Source organism: Lonchura striata, chromosome 3 (genome assembly GCF_050655825.1).
Source record: "Lonchura striata isolate lonStrDom1 chromosome 3, ASM5065582v1, whole genome shotgun sequence".
Taxonomy (NCBI): Eukaryota; Metazoa; Chordata; class Aves; order Passeriformes; family Estrildidae; genus Lonchura; species Lonchura striata.
In genome coordinates, this window is record NC_140705.1 from 109,525,500 (window position 1) to 109,543,277 (window position 17,778).

At 43.3% G+C, this 17,778-nt stretch overlaps 1 protein-coding gene across 8 annotated transcripts in view; it reads right to left on the minus strand.

The window, feature by feature from the left end:
- Window positions 1-700: 700 nt before the first annotated feature.
- The window catches only part of DAAM2 (dishevelled associated activator of morphogenesis 2), a 202,678-nt gene continuing 185,600 nt past the window's right edge, over window positions 701-17,778 (minus strand). For all 8 annotated transcript variants that reach the window (XM_031504231.3, XM_031504232.3, XM_077781857.2 and 5 more), the window contains 3 exons: window positions 16,459-16,590; window positions 8,172-8,342; window positions 701-6,803 (listed from right to left, as the gene is read on the minus strand). In XM_031504231.3, the coding sequence (XP_031360091.2) occupies window positions 6,588-6,803; window positions 8,172-8,342; window positions 16,459-16,590 (519 nt within the window). In that variant the 3' untranslated portion in view covers window positions 701-6,587. The remainder of the gene's footprint in view (window positions 6,804-8,171; window positions 8,343-16,458; window positions 16,591-17,778) is intronic.

Sequence of the window (17,778 nt, forward strand, 5' to 3'; positions counted from 1 at the left end):
CTAGGCATGATCTCAAGAGCTCAACGTTAAAGCTTTGCCCTTTGATGGGTTGAAGATAAAGAGTTAAATGTTGTGGCTTAATTTTGTCAGCAGGCTCTTTCCATTAACAGAAATGGGGAGATCTGGGTATGAATGAAACAGCTGTGCACATTGCCTCTATGATGAGGACAACCTTCTGCCCCTGAGCTCCAAGGAATTCTTCAGCACACCCTTCAATTCAGCCACAAATTAGTCCTAACCCTTGTGTGCATCTTGCTCACCAGGTTGTTCTGTGTCTAACTTCTCTGCTGCCCTGCACTCCCTTCCTCGTTTGGAATAATCATGTCCAGCCATGGATTATGAACTCCTGGATATCAGGACCATCTTTCTTTCTTCTTTTTCTTTACGTGAACTCCTGTGTACCGGATGTAGTTCTGAAAGAGGAAGGAGTGAGAGCTTTTTAAAGGACCCTTGGATGTGTAACCTGCTGGCTCTGTACTCAGCTCTTCACCATGTGTTCCACGGGGTCACATGTTCCCCCAGAACAACCTGTGGAATTTCTCACCAGCTCTGCAGTGACAGTGTCACCTAAAAAGCTGCACACTCTTGACCAAAAACCCAGAGCTTAACAAAAAACTGCATCCAGACCCAGACTCGCCTATCAGACTTTGCAGCAAAACACACAGAAAACAAAACTAAAAAGAAATGTACGGAGACACTGTGGGGGCAATATATCTTTAATTTTTTTGCTTTTGTTTTTTTAGTATTACAGTATATTCTTATAAAAAGATACAGATAAAAAGGACACTACAGGATTTGTACATTTAATTCACCTATAGTCTTAAACTGACTAAGAAATGAGGATAGGCCAAGGCATTACAGCAGCACACAACCTCCCACTTCAGTAAGCAGCACTGCACTTTCTAGCTTGGCAGGCAGGGCCACCTCCCAGAAGTGACCTGTGGGTTTGAAGCTGAGCAGGCTTGCAGGGGAACAGAATGACTGCAGGTGGGGATGACTTGGAAGGGAGGTGTTGAGCACAGAGCGGCTCAGGTACCGAACATTCCCCCACAATTCTAAAAGCTGCACAGAGCTTTAAAGAGCCTGCTTGAAGGCAAACAGGAATGGGGAAAATGGCTTGACAGAGAGGCTTTTCTAGATCACTTGGCTCAGAGCTCCTAGTGAGGGGGGTTGAAAGGGCCAAGCCCTACATGAGCTGTGGTAGAACATCTTGTAAATAGACAAAACTGTCTAAAGGAGAGTTTTAGTCCAGATCCTACTTTTAATGATGCTGATGTAAAACAAGAGCAACATGAACTAGTTACTGTAGATAAATTCTACATTACTACCCATAACAGAAAACTCCAGTCTGGAACCATCCAGACCCTGTAATGAAATCAGCTGCCAAAACACCACACTAGACTGGCATCCTTCTCAGCAGGCACAGTGAGAAAATACGGCCAACTTCAGAGAATACTGGTCATCAGAACTACTACTTTGATTAGTGGATAGCTATTTTATGCATTATGTAAATATATATATAAATTCTATATTTTCAGTTGGCCAAAAATTGTATTATCCAGGCTGGCCCCTTCTACCTTTATAAGAGAAACTAGGGTGGCAAATGGAGACTACCTCTTTGTATGGCAGGCAATCAGAAATCTCCTGTGTCAAGCACAGGAGCCAAGGAGCCATGTCCAAGCACCTTCTGATTGCCAGGGACTCCATGGCTTACAAACCAACCTGTAGAAAGATTTTATTTACCTGAGGTAATCTGGGGAGGTGGGCTGGAGGAGGAGAGGGGTAAAGTAGATGAAATGTTCCTTTGGCCATAAAGATAGAGAGGAATATTAGCTCTGAGGAAGGAGAACTGTCCCAGTTTTTCTCATTAGTGTGTTAAATCTGCTGAGAAGTTACAGGGCATGAACCACTTTTGGCCATCTAGCCAAGCTTCTCTGGAATTATGGACGAGATTTGTATGGAAGGGTCAAGTTTAGGCATGCAACGATGCAACTTAACTCTTCTCAATCTTCTCACCATGATAAAAACCAAACATCTTTTGTAGAAAGTGGTATAAAATAACCAGCCTCCATCAGATCACCACAACTCTCATTAAAATGAGAGTTTTCCAAGCACTAGAATCACCAGGGGCAGAGTAATTATGACAAAAGGTTTTTTTTCCTCCCTCCCTTCCCACACCAAGACTGCTCACCTGCATTCTCTGGCCTGGCTCAGCTGGTGCTCTCCAGCTGGTGTAATGCCCTGGCACGGTCTCAATAGTCTTTGCTGTAATGCAGTGTATACATACATACAAACATAGCAAACTAAAATAAGGCAAAATAAATAGAGGTGTCAGATTTACAGGTTCCCCTTAGCGATTCCTAAAACTTTTTTTTTTTTAATCATTTAACCCCCAAACAAACAGACAAACAAAACCCCAAACAACCAACCTAGAAACAAAACTGCATATATCATGTACATCATCTACTGTACAACAGATCTCATTTCCCCTCAAGGAAACTCCTGACACAAGCTTCTCCCATGCAACCCAGCTTAAAGTGTGATCTTTCCTAAAGAAAAGGAAAGATTTAGCCAGTGGGGCTGATCATTATGGAAACACCTGCCCCACGGTCTCCCACCAGGATCCTTTGCAATTCCTTTCCCTTCCTCAGACATTGTGAACACATTACAGAAATACTTCTGAAGGACATCCAGGTTTTTTCCCTAGTGAGGAAGTCTCTCAGCCCTGAACACGAGTTCTACTTCTGCTCTTGTAGGGAACGGGTGCCTGGACAATGGCTGTGCTACAGAGCATGGAAGGGTCTTGCTCCTTGAAGTCACTTTACCTTGTAGCATTTCTAGAGACACAACAAACTGAGAAGAGTGACTCAGTTCAAAGCAAGTGGAAGGGGCAGGGAGTCTTCTTCAGTCTTTTCTGGGCTCATCCTCATGCAACCTATGCAGCAACAGTGCAGAGACACAGAGGTGAGTGAGCACTAGGCCTCTAGGGACAAATCCTGGAGAGTTAGAAAGCACCTCTTCTACGTGTGAGGAACTTCATCATAAAGTCAGCAATTACTATATTTCTGCAGGAAGCAGAACAAGCCCTCAATTATGCCTTTCTTTCTCACATCTCCTCCACTTATTTCCAACCACAGAGTGACTTCTCTTAAAGTGCTGCTTCTATGTACAGGTGCAAGGACAACAGCAGACCCTAGCTCTTCTCCAGCTTTTCCAGTGATGTCAGACCCCAGACTGCTTCCTAAACCTACTCTGGAATAAGATTTTCCTTTCTCCTTCAGCACCTGGCAATTCAACTAGAACTGCTGAAGAAGAGAGTATTAAATGCACTCGCAGTACTCAGGAGATGAGAAACAGACAAACTTGGCTTCAGCAAGAATCTGATGCCAGGCCCTACAGCAGAGCAAATGTTTCCTTATCTTCTGTGTGGGTAACCTCATCTCACACAGTAGATAATTTAATGGGCCTCTCTGCTTGTCATCACTTGTATGAAAACACTGCTTGCCTCAGTGTGAAACTGAGCTTTTCCAAAACCTTCTTTATGAACTTTCACCACGGAGTCAAGAGCCCAGGGGACTGTCCAGCACACTGAATGAAGCTTTTGGCCACCATCACTGATTTGGCATCCCCAAAACGGGGAGCCTGGGGCACTGGAGTGCTGAGAAAGTCGAGCTGCATTGAATCAGAGCATGACTCTGAGCTTTCTGTCTATCCCCTTAAGGATCCCACAGCTGATTTACAGGAGTTGGACAATCTCTCATTATTAATGTATTAGTTAAAGAGGTGGCAAAACTATAGCAGCTTTCTTTGAGTCCCCATGTGGCTGGAGTGTTGTTGAGTACCATCATGCAGGATCTCTTTAAATCAGGGCTGAACTGTGTACACAAAGGCACAGAGGATTTATCTCTCTCTCTGCTTCTGCTACATTTGTGGCCTGGCAAAGTGACTTCAGTTGCAGAAAGCACAGCACAAACCTGGTTTGACAAATACGGGGGCAGGGGGAATGCTGTATTTATATTCAAAGGGTTTGCCCTGAGGTGTTTCTTCTCTGGCAGCTGCCACAGGGACAGGCTGCCTTATCCAAGTACCTGGGGAGCAAGCAAGCAGCTGTACTCTCACAACATCTTGCACTAGGACTGACCTTGGCACTACACGTGAAGTTCTGGGCGAGTCCTAAACCCAGGGAGAACAAAGAGGGAGGGAAAAAACCCTACAATGTTCTAATGCCTAAAAGCATAATCTTTGGAATTCAGGGATTATTCAATTCTAAACTCAACTGTATACAAATTTGGCACATATTACCACCTCTCATATGGCTTACATGGCATAGGTTACATGGCATGCTTTAAAACAAGACAAACAAAAGGGCTGGGATATATAGCAAGTCTACTTCAGGGAGCAGCAAGGAGCTTGTTAATATAATTTACAAGAGACATTTCTAAAAATCCATTTGTAATTTAAAATAAAAATGCTTTAAAAAGTGAGATTTTTTTTCTTAAACTTTCAAAAACCTTTATGAAATAGTCTTTCTTCTACAAGGTGCTTGTGTCCACTGCAATAGGCATTGCTGTTAATAGCTAATCCCAGAAGGGGAGTGGGATAGTAAGGGAGGAGAATGCACCCAGCTCTTGTAAGATACCAGCTCTTTACGATGAGTATTATACAGAGGCGCGGCAGTCTGGAATGTCCTAAATAGGGAAATTCTGGGGTGGGAGACTCAAAATCCAGTAAACAATGAAACATCAGAGTTTAACAATTCTGACTTTTTTTGCTTCTCTTCTCTCAATTCTCTTTTTTGCTTTTAATAGTTTACATAATTATTTAACTCTCAAAGCGTTCAGAAAACCACCACAGTTTGCTTCTCCAATATTGTAGTGTGTAATACTGATCAGGCAGCGTGCATCGCAGAGGAAGTTCTGTTCTGCAGACTCGGTGCAGAGCCTGAGGTTAAGTGACATTCAGAGAAAAATCAAACCAAATGATTACACTTCCCTGGGATTCCTTGACATTTTGTGCTATTGTCTAATGCAGCAATTTGTAGATGGTGGGCTCCTCTTCTCAAATATTCGCTCTTTTTGTCCTGTCTAGGAGGAAGAATCCATCACCATTATTTCTTTTCCTCTTTTCCTTCTCCAGGGAAGATAATAAAAAAAAAAGACAAGTTTGAAAAAAAAAGGTAAAAAAAAAGGCTATGACAGCCTACACAATCCAATCCCTTTTCCTAGAACCATGAAGACACACAGAATTCAAGCCTCTTCTTGGGTTCTTTGCATTTCTTCTTATATATTTAATTCATGTAACTTAACTACAAATTTATTTGTTTCTTCTGAATTAACTCAACTCCAAAGCCTGCTTGGTTTATACAATTCTGTGTCCTCCTTGGAAAACTCTCAGTTTTAATTACAGAGCTCTCCCTTGGTTCATCCCAAGTGAGTTCTTCAAAAAGAGTCCGCGTGCTCCAAGGCTCTCCTTTGACACCATTCATACCTTTCTGAGCGACGTGGTTCCCCTCAGCAGGAGTGGGGTGTGTGCAGTGGAGGTCAGGCTGTCAGACAGAAAGACCACTTCATGCCAAGAGCAATCACAGCTAGCATGAAGTGGAAAAGAAATCTCACTTCTGGCAGGCAGTGAACCTGATCACTCTTTGCTACTGGAGACCTGTGGATGATGCTAGGGAGCTCCCGACTTCCAATCTTGCACAAACAGATAAGAAATTTTCCACTGATTCTCTTCCAGCCTCCAGCAGTCTCCAGCCTCCTCTACAGTCATCTGCTTGTAATCCCAACCTGGCAGTGGCTTAGTTCTCTAAAGGAAAGCCAGAGTTTCTTTCTAAGAAGATGCATTTCATAGCCTTGAGACTCAACCATTAAGAAATTCCAGAAAACTCCTTCTAGCAAAGCAGAATCCAAAAGCCATTTGCAAATTATTGTATGTTGATCCTGATTCTTGATTTTCATTTTGTTACAGAAACTGATGACTTCTTTCTAAGCTTCACTTGCTTTGAACAGTGTAGGCCACACAAAAGTACTATACAGGACATGAGCTTAAATGCATTTTTCAGGTGCTGATCAGTGGCTTATAAAATTCAGCTCTAGAAGGGAATTGGAAACTTGAGAACCACATCCCAACAAACCCCTGAAGGCCAGTCTAGATCCTGAAGAAGTGATAGTTGTTTACAGGGTTGGTCTGAAATTAGTTTTCCTTGTTATCAGCAAGATGGAGATCATGACTAGTTTTTACTTTGGCACACAGAAAATTATCTTGTTCCAGCTGTGAGGCTGTCTGCAAGGTCCAAGTACTTTCTGTCATCACCATAAGGTCTTTGAGGACACAAACTCCCAGAAGCAAATCTGTCAGCTAGGCATGGCCCAGTCACAGGCCCTGCTGGATCCACAGAGGCACTTTTATAATGGTTCAAATTAGGAGCACAGAAGAGGGGTGAGAGGAAAGCTGATCATGGAAAGGTAACGTCTCTAGCTACAGACCAAAGAAAGCTGTCAGCCAGGTGCCATCACACACATTCATCTTCCTTGTTTTGCACTTTTTCAACACCTTCTTTTAGCTGATTATTTCTCTTCCTCTTGCAATTAATAATTTAGCTTTGTCACCACCCGCTCACGGCTTGTCTCCAAGCCTTGGTTCCCCGAACGCTTGCGGTTCCGCTTGAGCTTGGATAAGTCTTTGTCAAAGACTTCACCCGACCTTAATGCCGACACCAGGTCATCAAACTCCCCACTCTCTTCAGAGATGCTTCCAGCTTTTGCTTTCTTTTGTCGCCTCTCTTTCTCCCTCTGTTCTTTTAGCTGTGGAGAAGGACACAGAGTTTTAGGATTAGCTAACCGAGATGCCAGATCACTAGGTACACTGCCAAGAAGTAGCTAAAATGCATCAGCACAGATTAGGGGGAAAAAAAAAAAAAGAGTAGGAGCTTATCCACAAGGCTGTCACCTCTGCCAAGAGCAACAAGAGGCCTGGGCTTCTCTTCTACACAGGCAAGAAGAAAGCAGGAGAAATGAGGCATGAGTAGCAGCACACATCTGCCTCACAAGCACAATCGGCCTGCAGCAAGAGGACACACGGGATCTGTCCATTTTGCACTAATTTTACAGCAGGATAGTGCCAGCTCAGCTCTTTCCACTGCTCAGCTCCAGAATCAGTGGAACTGGTAAGGAACGGTGGTGGCTAGCAGGAGGCAGGTCACTCACTCTGCAAATGCTAGCCTCATATTGAAGAAAGACTCTTTCCACAAGGCCTCCCTCATGGCATATTAGGCCTATGAAACCATCCTACAGTGCTTTGACAGTGGGCTCTGAACTTTTCAGGCTGGCTGAGATGAAACTTGAGCCTATGTCCTGGCATTTCATCCCTGTGTCTAACAGTAAGGCTGCTGGCATCCCGGTGATTTACCTCTCTCCTCTTCTGAAAGGAAAAAACCACTGCTTTTGGCTCAGCAAACATTTAAATCAGCGACTCCCCGCGGCGTGGGGCCATGGCAGCAGCGAGGGCGAAGGCGTCAGCAGGGGGAAGGAGGAGAGGGAATGCCGAGTTCTCAGGCAGCACAGACTGAGCTTGGAGGGGGAGGCTGGTTCACACGGACCCCTGGGGACACACACATCTGACTCCCAGCAGCAAAACCCACAGAAAGCTCTCTTGCCTTGTCAAAGCCAGACAAGGGCCCAGGAATCAAGGCATTGAGGATGGCCAGAGACAAATAGTGCTGGTGAGGGCTGCAGCAGGTGCCAGGGCATTTGCTGTGCCACTGTGCACTGTCAGATGACAGGCACACAACAGCAGATGATGATGGAAGCTGACTGGAAGCTGACCAGCTTGGCAGGACTGAAGGAAATCTGGCTTCTTTGCTTGCTGCCCAAAAGCAGGATAGTCTGGCATGGGGTGGTGGCAACCCCATCCTGCAAAGTGCCAGGGGAAAAATGCCTGGGCTAGATTTGGTATCTGAATCCAAAAGAGGGTAATTTGGGAGTCAAACAGTACATCCTTGAGAGCTGAGAAGACAGACAGCAGGAAAAATGTCATATTTGAGAACAGAATGATGCCAAAGAGAGGTGTCAGGGAGAAGAACATAAAACAGTGAGAGGACGTGAGCATTGGAACTTCCCTCATGGCATAAAAAGATGATGGAAAGAAACATCTTCCTGTGCTTAGATCCTCACCATGGCCTCCATGCGTGCCCTGCGCTCCTCCTCTTCCTTTTTCTTCCTCATATTCTCCAGATCTTGCTTGGCCTCTGCAAATGACTGTAAGAAAGTGTCGAAGATGCCAAAAAATTCATCTGGCTGCATCTTGCCCTCAGTCTCTCCAAAATGCTTCAGTGCCTTGGCATACTGTCAAGGGGGCAGAAAACACAAGAGCCATAATTAGGTAGGCAGTTTGGTGAAGAAAGCAAAGATAGCTTGTGAGTGACCACACCATGTAATTCAATACCCTCTGAGAATTCATGTGGCAAGAGCAGAAACTACCCCCAGCACCAGAAGTGCTTCTCCTTCAGGCAGGTGCCTGTATCCCTGAAGAGTCTGCTCTCCTGGATATCCTTTGGGCAGCATGCAGCAATAGTGCTGGAGAGCACTGACTGTCCACTGATAGAAAAAGTGATCTTTAGTTCCTGAGGGCAGTAATTTCAGAGGATGACACAGTGGCCACATTTTGGCTGCAGCTGCAGGACAGCCAGGGCATGGAAGACAGTGAGCTAGCTGGGGAAACAAGTAGTTTTAGTCCATACTTTCCCCTTCCATCTTCCCTTCAAATCCACTTTTAAAATGCCTGTAGGTAAAAGTTTTTTACAATAAAGTCTGTCCTCTCAGAAACCTTCTGCCATGTCACCCATCTCTCTGGAGTCCTCTGAGTCAGGGTGTTGCCCAGGAGAAAGAGACTATAGACAGACAAGGCATGAGAGAGGGGCAAAGAAAGCAGCCAGGGCTCCAGGGCAGACTTAAAAGAGAGTGAATACATCACAAGTGGTTTTTATTTTAGAAGGCAAATGTTGAGGCTGCAGGACACATATGGAGGCAGCCAACTGGCAGGACTTCAGTCATAGGGCAGTCCTGATGGTAAATTCACAGCAACCCCTGGCTCTTGGACATCAGTCCTGCAGTAGTTGTAGTCTCTCCTTTTCACTCTCACATTCCCAAGCATGTTTCATTGCTCACCAAAACACACCCAAATGCAAGCACATATACAGCAAGTACCACGTACAGTGGGTGCTGTGTAAGGATGCACATCCATTGCCCAGCTGCCCTTCCTCACACTCCTCTGCGCTGCAGCAGGCAGCCCCAGGAGCACACTCCTGACAGGACTTGTGCCCCCATGCACAGCTTCCCTAGAATTCCCTGCTTGCACATAACCACAGAGCAGCAGAGCATCCTTACAAACCCCATCATTTCCCAAACCAGGCTATGACTGTCATCGAGCTCGCTGATGCATGTATTCAGCCCATACTAACACAGCCCAGTTTCCCTTTCCTTATGTGAGTGCTCTTGCAGAATGGAAAAGACAGTAAAAACAGTTCAGGCTCTGATCCCAGCACAAAATGAGTTTGGAAGCAGGTCTTATAAACCCCTCTGGCCCTGTACCAGGTAAAGCATAAACAATATCTTCCAGTCAACTGCAGGGGGAAGAAATCTCCAAAGAAAGCAACTTCCTTCTGGCACAGCCTGAGAGATTCAACATCTCCCCTTCTCTGCTATCCCTGCCAGGCCCACAAAGCAGTTTGAAGCAATAGATTCTTTTTCCTTTCTTTAAAAAGGCTGTGTTCTCAGCCAGAAACAAACAAAGAAACCCAAAGAATCTTGGAAAAAAAGTGTTGGAAGAAATGCAAATTGCTTTGAGCTACCAAACATGGCAGAAGTTGAAGGAAACACTGCATACAAACAGCAACAGATTACTTCTCTGTTTAACTCCTTTTCTCTAAAGCCTCTGAAAACATACACACTAGTATGCACACCTACACCCTCTCCCCACCCCTCTCTGTAATTTTATCTGTATATAATATACACATATTAGGGAGGTGCAGTCTACAGTAACCCACACTGAACCAGCACCAGCTCTTTGGCAGAGAGCATACAGGCTGTAAATACCACAGAAGGAGATAAAGTGTCTCCATATGCTCTATTTTCTTCTCTTATGTGCTCCAGCAGCCAGGGAGGCAGGGAAGTGCCAGAGAAAGACTTCAGCACAGGCATTGCCACCACTGCTTGAACACACAGAGCACCTGAAGCTCATTGCTCACAGGGGATGTGCTACCTGGAATCTCTTCCCATTTAATTTGTCATTAACTCCGGTGAAAATTGAAACTAAAGCATGAATTAAGAGCAGTGACTAGAGCTACCAGCTAGAAGGAAGGTTTGTCCAACTGCTGCATAGCCTGAAGCTGGGGCAGTCCTCAGGAGATGGCTGTTGCACCTTGTGATGCACTCCTCCATCCCGTGCTCCTCCTGTGCTCAGCAAAGGCGAGTGAGAGGGCACGCAGAAATGTGGTTGAGTTCATGAATGTCCACAGGAGTTTCCTAGTCATTCAAGGAAGCTGGAGGTTGAAAAGGTAGGGGTTCCTTGCCTGGGGCTCTTGGATCCTACATACATGGAAATCTCCTTTAGAGGGTGGTGTTGTCTGCAGATGTTCTGCAGGAGGCTTGTCACTCAGCTATTGGCACCAGCTAGTTCGTGTCACACTGGCAAGAGGGGCTTTTGCCACTGCCTCCTCACTGCCACTCCGGGGAGGAACAGTGTTGCTGTGCTGGAAAGACTCAGCAGCCTGGGAGCCTTCAAGACACACTCATGAGTCTAAGGTGTTGTGGTCTCTAAACAGCAGCAAGGAGGCTGAGAACAGCCTGTCTTTGGTGCTCTGTAACACAGGACTTAGGAGGTCACAATCACTTACTGTAAAGCAGTGAAAGACAAAAAGCAAAATAAATCTGTGAGGTGGATGATCTAAAATAACTACAAAAGGAAAAATCTGGAGTTCACTGAAATAAGCATTCTCCTTCTTTCTTTCCCCTCTCTGGAAAAAAAGCTGACTGAGCAGAGGAAGGCAAGTCAGGAGATCCAGCTTCTGCTGCCAGCTCTGCCCATAATGTGGCTTGGGAATTCATGCTTCCTTTCTAAGCCTTGTGTTCTCCATTCATTACAGAACAGAAAGCATCACCCCACTAATGTGATATAGCAAATGGCAAAAAGCAGTTGTTCACATCTGTAGGGCACTGCACTAATGTGATGCAGTGTTGTAAAGAGACACATGCTGTCTTTTCACTGTTTAAACTACAGCAGACCCCTCTGGCTTTATTACTTCTGCTTCTCTGTAATTCTGGTTCTGCGACCACATGTGCTTTTCCAAAGCACCAGTGCTGGGACGAGGGGCAGTGAGCTGCTGCAGACAGCCTCCACAATGCTGTCACAAAGCCCACAGTGGCTAAAATCACACTGCCTGCCTCACTCAGGGCACTAAGAGGCAGAGTGGCATGGACCAAGGTGCTCTGGATGCCAGCCTTCTCTTTTGCTCCCTGTCACGGGATTTGTGCCACCACTTGACTGTTCCATGGGCAGATTCTCTGCCAAACAACACCAGCTCTTGTGCACAGTTGTGAAATCTGTAGCTATGTCCTCATGCATAAATAATGCTTCCCAGAATTTTGTGAAGTGCTACAATATTGTGGAACAAGGCCTGAAACTTGCTTATTCCTCAAGTCATTTGGGGACAGATGACAGGGGCAAAAGGAAAATGGAAAACCGTGTTTCAGCAGGTTTTCCACTGTCACACAGAATGGTGTGTCTTTTTTTTCAGTAAAAAATTCATTTCTGCACCATAAGGGCCCCTAAGCTCCATGATATAACAGGTCCACGAGCTCAGTGCCAGTTCTGCTTCCTCTGCCAAACTTTCCACTGAATTTATCCTCTTGCCAAAGCAAATCGTTTAGACAGTTGTTTATTTTAAAAAGCCATTTTAGCAAGGAGAGGGAAAGCAGGACAGCAGCACACACAAACTCTGCTATGCTTGCCAACGAAATGTTAAACAGTGGCAGAAGACCTCTGGAAGCGGCAGGAATGGGGCTCTATGAGGAGAAGGAAAAACAGCCATGATGAAAATTTCCTGCTGTCTGTGCTGTCTGCTGTTGTGGGAAGAGCCAATATGCAACTGAATTATACCATGTAGCCACGGAACATGAACTGTATTCCCCAGACAAGTACTCTTGAGTGTGCTCTTATGAAGACACCAATTCAGTACTGAGGCGGGTCAAATAAATGTCTTTTCTCTTTATGGGACAAATTCAGATCAGTTAATGGAAAGAGGCCTGCCAATTTCAGGCAGGGCTGGGCCCAGCTCTTCTTGTGCCTAAATGCTCCTAAAGGATTCTCCCAGGAATTTAACAGTTACATCGAGTTACAGGTGCTTTAAACATTTCTCCTACGTAAGATGCCAGCCTGCACTGCAGCATCTGAAGTTCTAAGGTACTGTACAACAGCTGTGTGATTTATTTACTAAATGGCTGGTGATGTTTTATGTAGAATACCTCATCTTGACTTTCTCAGTCTCTGTCCTGATACATTCCTTATTCATTTCCCCCAAAACCAGTCCCCGCAACTGAAGTGCACAGCCTGTAACTAGCACTTGAACTATAGCATTTCTTTGTGCTTCATAGCATTCTGCCACTAATGACTATTTTCATAAATGGTTTTCATTCAGCAAGTTTTCACTGCCTTTCTGTTCTTCTAAACAGTTACTGTAGGTGCTGAGCTTATTAAATGTATGTGCAGATTCTGAACTCCTTTCTCCATCATGACAAACACCTTGCTTGAGAGGAACTGTCATCCTACCCACCCTGCCCAGGCAATAGTGTCCACAGTGTCTCTATAGAGAGGCTTAAGTTTGACATTTAGCACGGGAATGGCAATATCTGACCAAGTAGACTTTGTACTCCTAACAAGATCCAAAGTGTCTTAAAAACAGGTTTGTTATAAACCAAGCACAAAGCAGAACAGTTCTGAGGAAGTCTAGTGTTCTACGTTCATACCTGTCAATATTTAAGTACATAGTAAAGATTCATATAGGACATGTTTCTACTTTTTCAAGAAGAAAAATAAAATTCATACCATAGGAGGTTACTCTTCCTCTACTTGGGTATTTTCATTGCTTTCCCAAAGGAAACAGAGAAAAAAATTTCATGAATAAAATTCAACCTCTTCTTTCTTATCTTAAAAAAAAAAAAATCAATTTTTCATCTGTTCAAACACATAAAAACTGGTGAAGGATTTCAGGGCAGAGTTTTACTTTCTCCTGCCCCCACCTTCCAGTTTATGGGAAATGGCAGAAAACATTATCCCTTGATCTAATCTATATACTCCCTTATAAAGTGGTATTGAAAGTGAGAAAAACACAAAAAGAACAAGAACCAGCTGTGCTAGAAAGCCTGTTTAGAGAGTTGGTCTAAGTTTTCAATCAGTTTTTAACCAAGCCATCTGTTTACTGCATGAAGATAAGTACAGTTACAAGGCTTCCTCTGCAAACATGGATGCCTGCATCTGACAACTTGGCCCTTTAAATTTAAAGTATCTCTTCCTCCCTGTGGCCACTCACTTTGAATGGTTCTGTTTAACCAAAATGGCCAAAAAGGAACTGCTTGGGATTGTGAAAAATATTGTCTGCTGAGAAGGTCAGCACCACATCTTGGTAGTGGATTGATTCCATCACTAAATAAATTACTTCTGCTAATATTGAAAAGGTTTAAAAAAATATAAAAACTTCCCCACTTTGAAAAGATAAGTTATATTATTTTAAATCCCAGCTGAGGAAACATGGCTCTGATTAACTCATGGTAATCAATTAGCCACATCTATATTTAGGATATCCAACTCCAGCTGTTAAAACTTCATTATTATTAATAAATCTGTGAGTCAGACCAGTTTTTCCTAGGCTCATTCAGATATTATTCAAAGTCCTCCCTGACATGCTACCTTTTTTCCTCAATTTTCTTTGCTTTGAGAAATCAAAAAAAGAACAGGATAATCAAATGTCTTCGCCCTTCTCTTCCTTTAACTGGCTAGTTCAATTATGTTTCCATGGTAAGAAAAGAGCTTGTGATTAAACAAGCACAGAGAGCCCATTGAGGTTGGAAGATGTTATAAGCTTTGCAAAGCACATCTGGTTTGTTGAAAATTTCCAGCTTTTTCTTTTTCTTTTTTTTTTTTTTCCTTTTTTAAGAAAGAAAAGAGGAAAAAGAGGAAGAAGAGAGGGCCAAAATAATATGAAGCAAACATGAGAAATAGCTCAACACTAGTAAGGACAGACAGTTCCCTTACTGGAGTCCAAAAGCAGCTTTTTGCCAGTGGAAGAACCAAAGCCATAGGTTGAGCAAAAGTTGGAATGGTGTGTGCTCAAACATAGCAAGGGTGTGTGAGGAGAAGGTAGAGTAACGTTTCCTAAGCATGTTATAGTCATTAAAATAAAACATCTCTTTATGTTGAGTGCTTTATGTTGGCTATGTCTAAAAAAGCATGCAACAACTTCCAGACATGCTGGTCTGTCTGCAGGGAGTTTCTCTGGTTATTTTTAAAGCAAAAGAATGGCATTTTTCCTGAAAGTGTCTGATCAAGGAAACTTGTATTGCTGTGCTGGACATGTACCACTTGCTGATTTTTAACCCCCAACTGAACTTATAAGGAATCTGCATTGGGTTTTTGTCCTGGTGTGCCAAAAAGAAAGGAGCACCACCATCTTTAACACCAAACCAAAAGTGTGCAGTCTAAGCCATGGGCAGAGTGCATATCTTTCCAGAAATGTGTGCCTAACTATAATGAAGTTGAAAAATTTACTCAGTCATAATACAAAAGCCCCCAGATCATAAAAACCAAATTTTTCTCAGTAAATTTAGAGGGGTCACAGAATGTAAAGTTTTTGTTTTTGTGTGTGTTTAGAAAGCCAGTATGGTGTGAACATTATTATTCTGGAAGTAGTTTGAATTTTCTCAAGCAACATGACAACAATGAAGAATGGAAGTGTTCAGGGTCAGGCTGGAAGGGGCTCTGAGCAGCCCAGTCTAGTGGGAGGTGGTGTCCCTGCCCATGGCTAGGGGGAGAAGGTTAAAACGAAATTATTTTTAAGGTCCCTTCCAATTCAACCCATTGTATGATACTATGAAAAAAAAAAAAAAATTATTCTCCCCAGAATGTTTATTTTTACAGCCTTAGTGGTGTTAGACTGCCTAACTTTGCCCTCTGAATATTGCAATAGCTACTGCCCCACTGGTGTTTGCCAGGGCAGCCCTCACTGACAGCTGGTGGCTCCTGTGTTTGCAAGTCACTATTACCAAGTTTATCTCCACAGTAAAAAAATGGTTTTGAATCAAAAAATAACACTTCTGCAGAGGAACTGGACAAATGAGGAGTCTTACTGTCAAGATCCTCAGCCTATATTTTCAAAATCTAAGGCCTACTGATCCGACAGCACAGCTTTCATTAGGAATGCAATAGGACTGACACCAGAGTGGAAACAATTCAATCCAAAAGAAATAACCCATTTGCTTCATATAGCCAAGCACTTTTAACATGCCAGCCAACAAGGGCAGATTTGCCATTACATATAATTTACTTTAAAATGTACTCTTCTCTAAACATTTTCATATGCTTATGACCTTTTCATATAAATTCTTCCTCATTCAGCTGAGAGACAAAGGGATTAGTGCCAGATTCCAGCCATCAGCAAAGAACAAGGACCTCCTCTAGGTGTACCAGTCTGGTAATGGAGGTGCAGACAGTGAAAGGACAAAATGATTGCAGCACCTGAACAATAAACATACACATGGTTCTGGGTGTGTAAGAAGAACCCAAGAACTTCAGACAAACCACACATGTTTGGTATTTCTGTTTTTATATTGAAATACACCCAGTAAGAGAGAAGTGGAAAAGATAAGCATAGCTGGTGTAGCACTGTACCAGCCACTGAGAAGAAAATTAACTCTATCCCAGCTGAAACCAGGACACCAAACTACCAGGTACAGTTTTTAAGGAAAGAGACAAAGCACAGATGTCCCCAGCTGAATGAGCAGAGTGGAATGCAACCAGAAAGAGAAGGTAAAAAGATGTGAAGTCACCATCACTAATAAAGAACCCCTTTTTCTGCAATTCCTTAAAAGGCATTTCCTTCCACACCATGGCAAGGTGTGGTATCCTGTTATGCACACTGCCATTGCAATTCTGTGCCACACAAGAATACTTTGAAGGAAGATTAGAAAGAAGTGGGTAAGAGCGTGATCCTTCTTTTAAGCCTAAAATATGTTCTAAATGGATATAAATCACATTAGGAAAAAAAAAAAAAAAACAAACTTCAGCCTAATCAATTTTCAGTGTCTATTACGTTTTCACAGCAGTCCCAGCACCTTAAATCACTGTTTCCATTTTAATTCAGGCTTTTGACCGAGCTGATGAAACTCCAGTCACTTCAAAAGGAATTCTTACCTTGTCTCTAGCCTCGTTGAGAAGGTCTTCTAACTCTGAGAAGCTGAAACTGGCCACAGTGATGAAATCACTCATCACAGGAACAAACCTGTCCCCTGATTCTCGCATGCGTCTCTTCTGATAATCCAGTTCCTAAAAGAGAAGTGAGAGACAGAGACAGGCAAGTGTCAAAGAATCCTCAGTGATGAGGAAGGAAGCAGGAAAGTCCATCTGCTCTGCTCCCACATTCATCCAGAGCTCTAGTTTAGACACCACTTTCTCACTTAGTCAGAAGTTTCTAGGCAAGAAAGGGGAGGTCAAGGCAGGATGAAGGAAGGTCCTGGTTACAGCTTCACTTATCCTCAAGCAACAACCACTCCTAAGAATGCCATCAACATGCTAAGTTTCTAAAGCAACTTTATAATTTAAACATCAACTACATTAAGTGCTGCATTTTTTTCCCTATACAAAATGACAAATGATAAAAAGCTTTGTTTAGCAAGCGACTTTAGGATTTTTAATAGTGACTTTTGCCCCATCGTCTCTTCCCATGGTCAATCAAAATGCTGCATACTTGGGAAAATGTGCTGTAGATCTCTTTATTTCTCTGAACAGCACCAGGTAAACAGCAAAAAGGCATCAAAATTGGTTCTCCCACTGAAGGACAAGTAGCTAGATGCCAGGTGCAACATTTGTTAGCACCTTGCTAAGCATTAGCCTGGACATTATGAAAGTGACAGAGTAATAAACTGGGGCTATTGTGCTAAGAAGAGTTATGGTAAAAATAAACAGACTACATAATACCATAGGAAACAATGATCTATTTGTCTGCTACCTACAAAAAGAAAAAAATTTGATTGCAAGATCCTTTCTTTCTGGCTCAAGTGTTTTAGTTTTAAGCCAAGATTACCCATAACTATCTCTTCCCTTACTTTAATTATCATGCTTGAAACATGGGGAGAGCTACAGAGCTCCTGAAACTGAGTAATTTATAGTGAGACTGGATGTCTCCCATGCCTGTGCTTGGCTTGTTTGCTGTTGACAGTCTCATGGGGATAATGAAATTGCAATCTGGGCCTCATCTTTATTCTCAGCTGAGTAATCAGTGGGAATGATAAAGCCTGACTTTCTCTGTAGGGAAAGCAGCATGAAGCAGCAGGTCAAGTTACGATCTGACCCTCTGTTCCCTTTGGAAAAAAATACTTTTGTGCTGGCTGCAAGTCTAGCTCCATGCATGTTGGGTGCTCTCCCTTACTGCTCGTCAAAACAGTAGTTCACAGAGCCAAATGGGCAGGTTTACAAGCACCTATGGGGAGGTTTGTAAGCATCTATGCTGGGAAA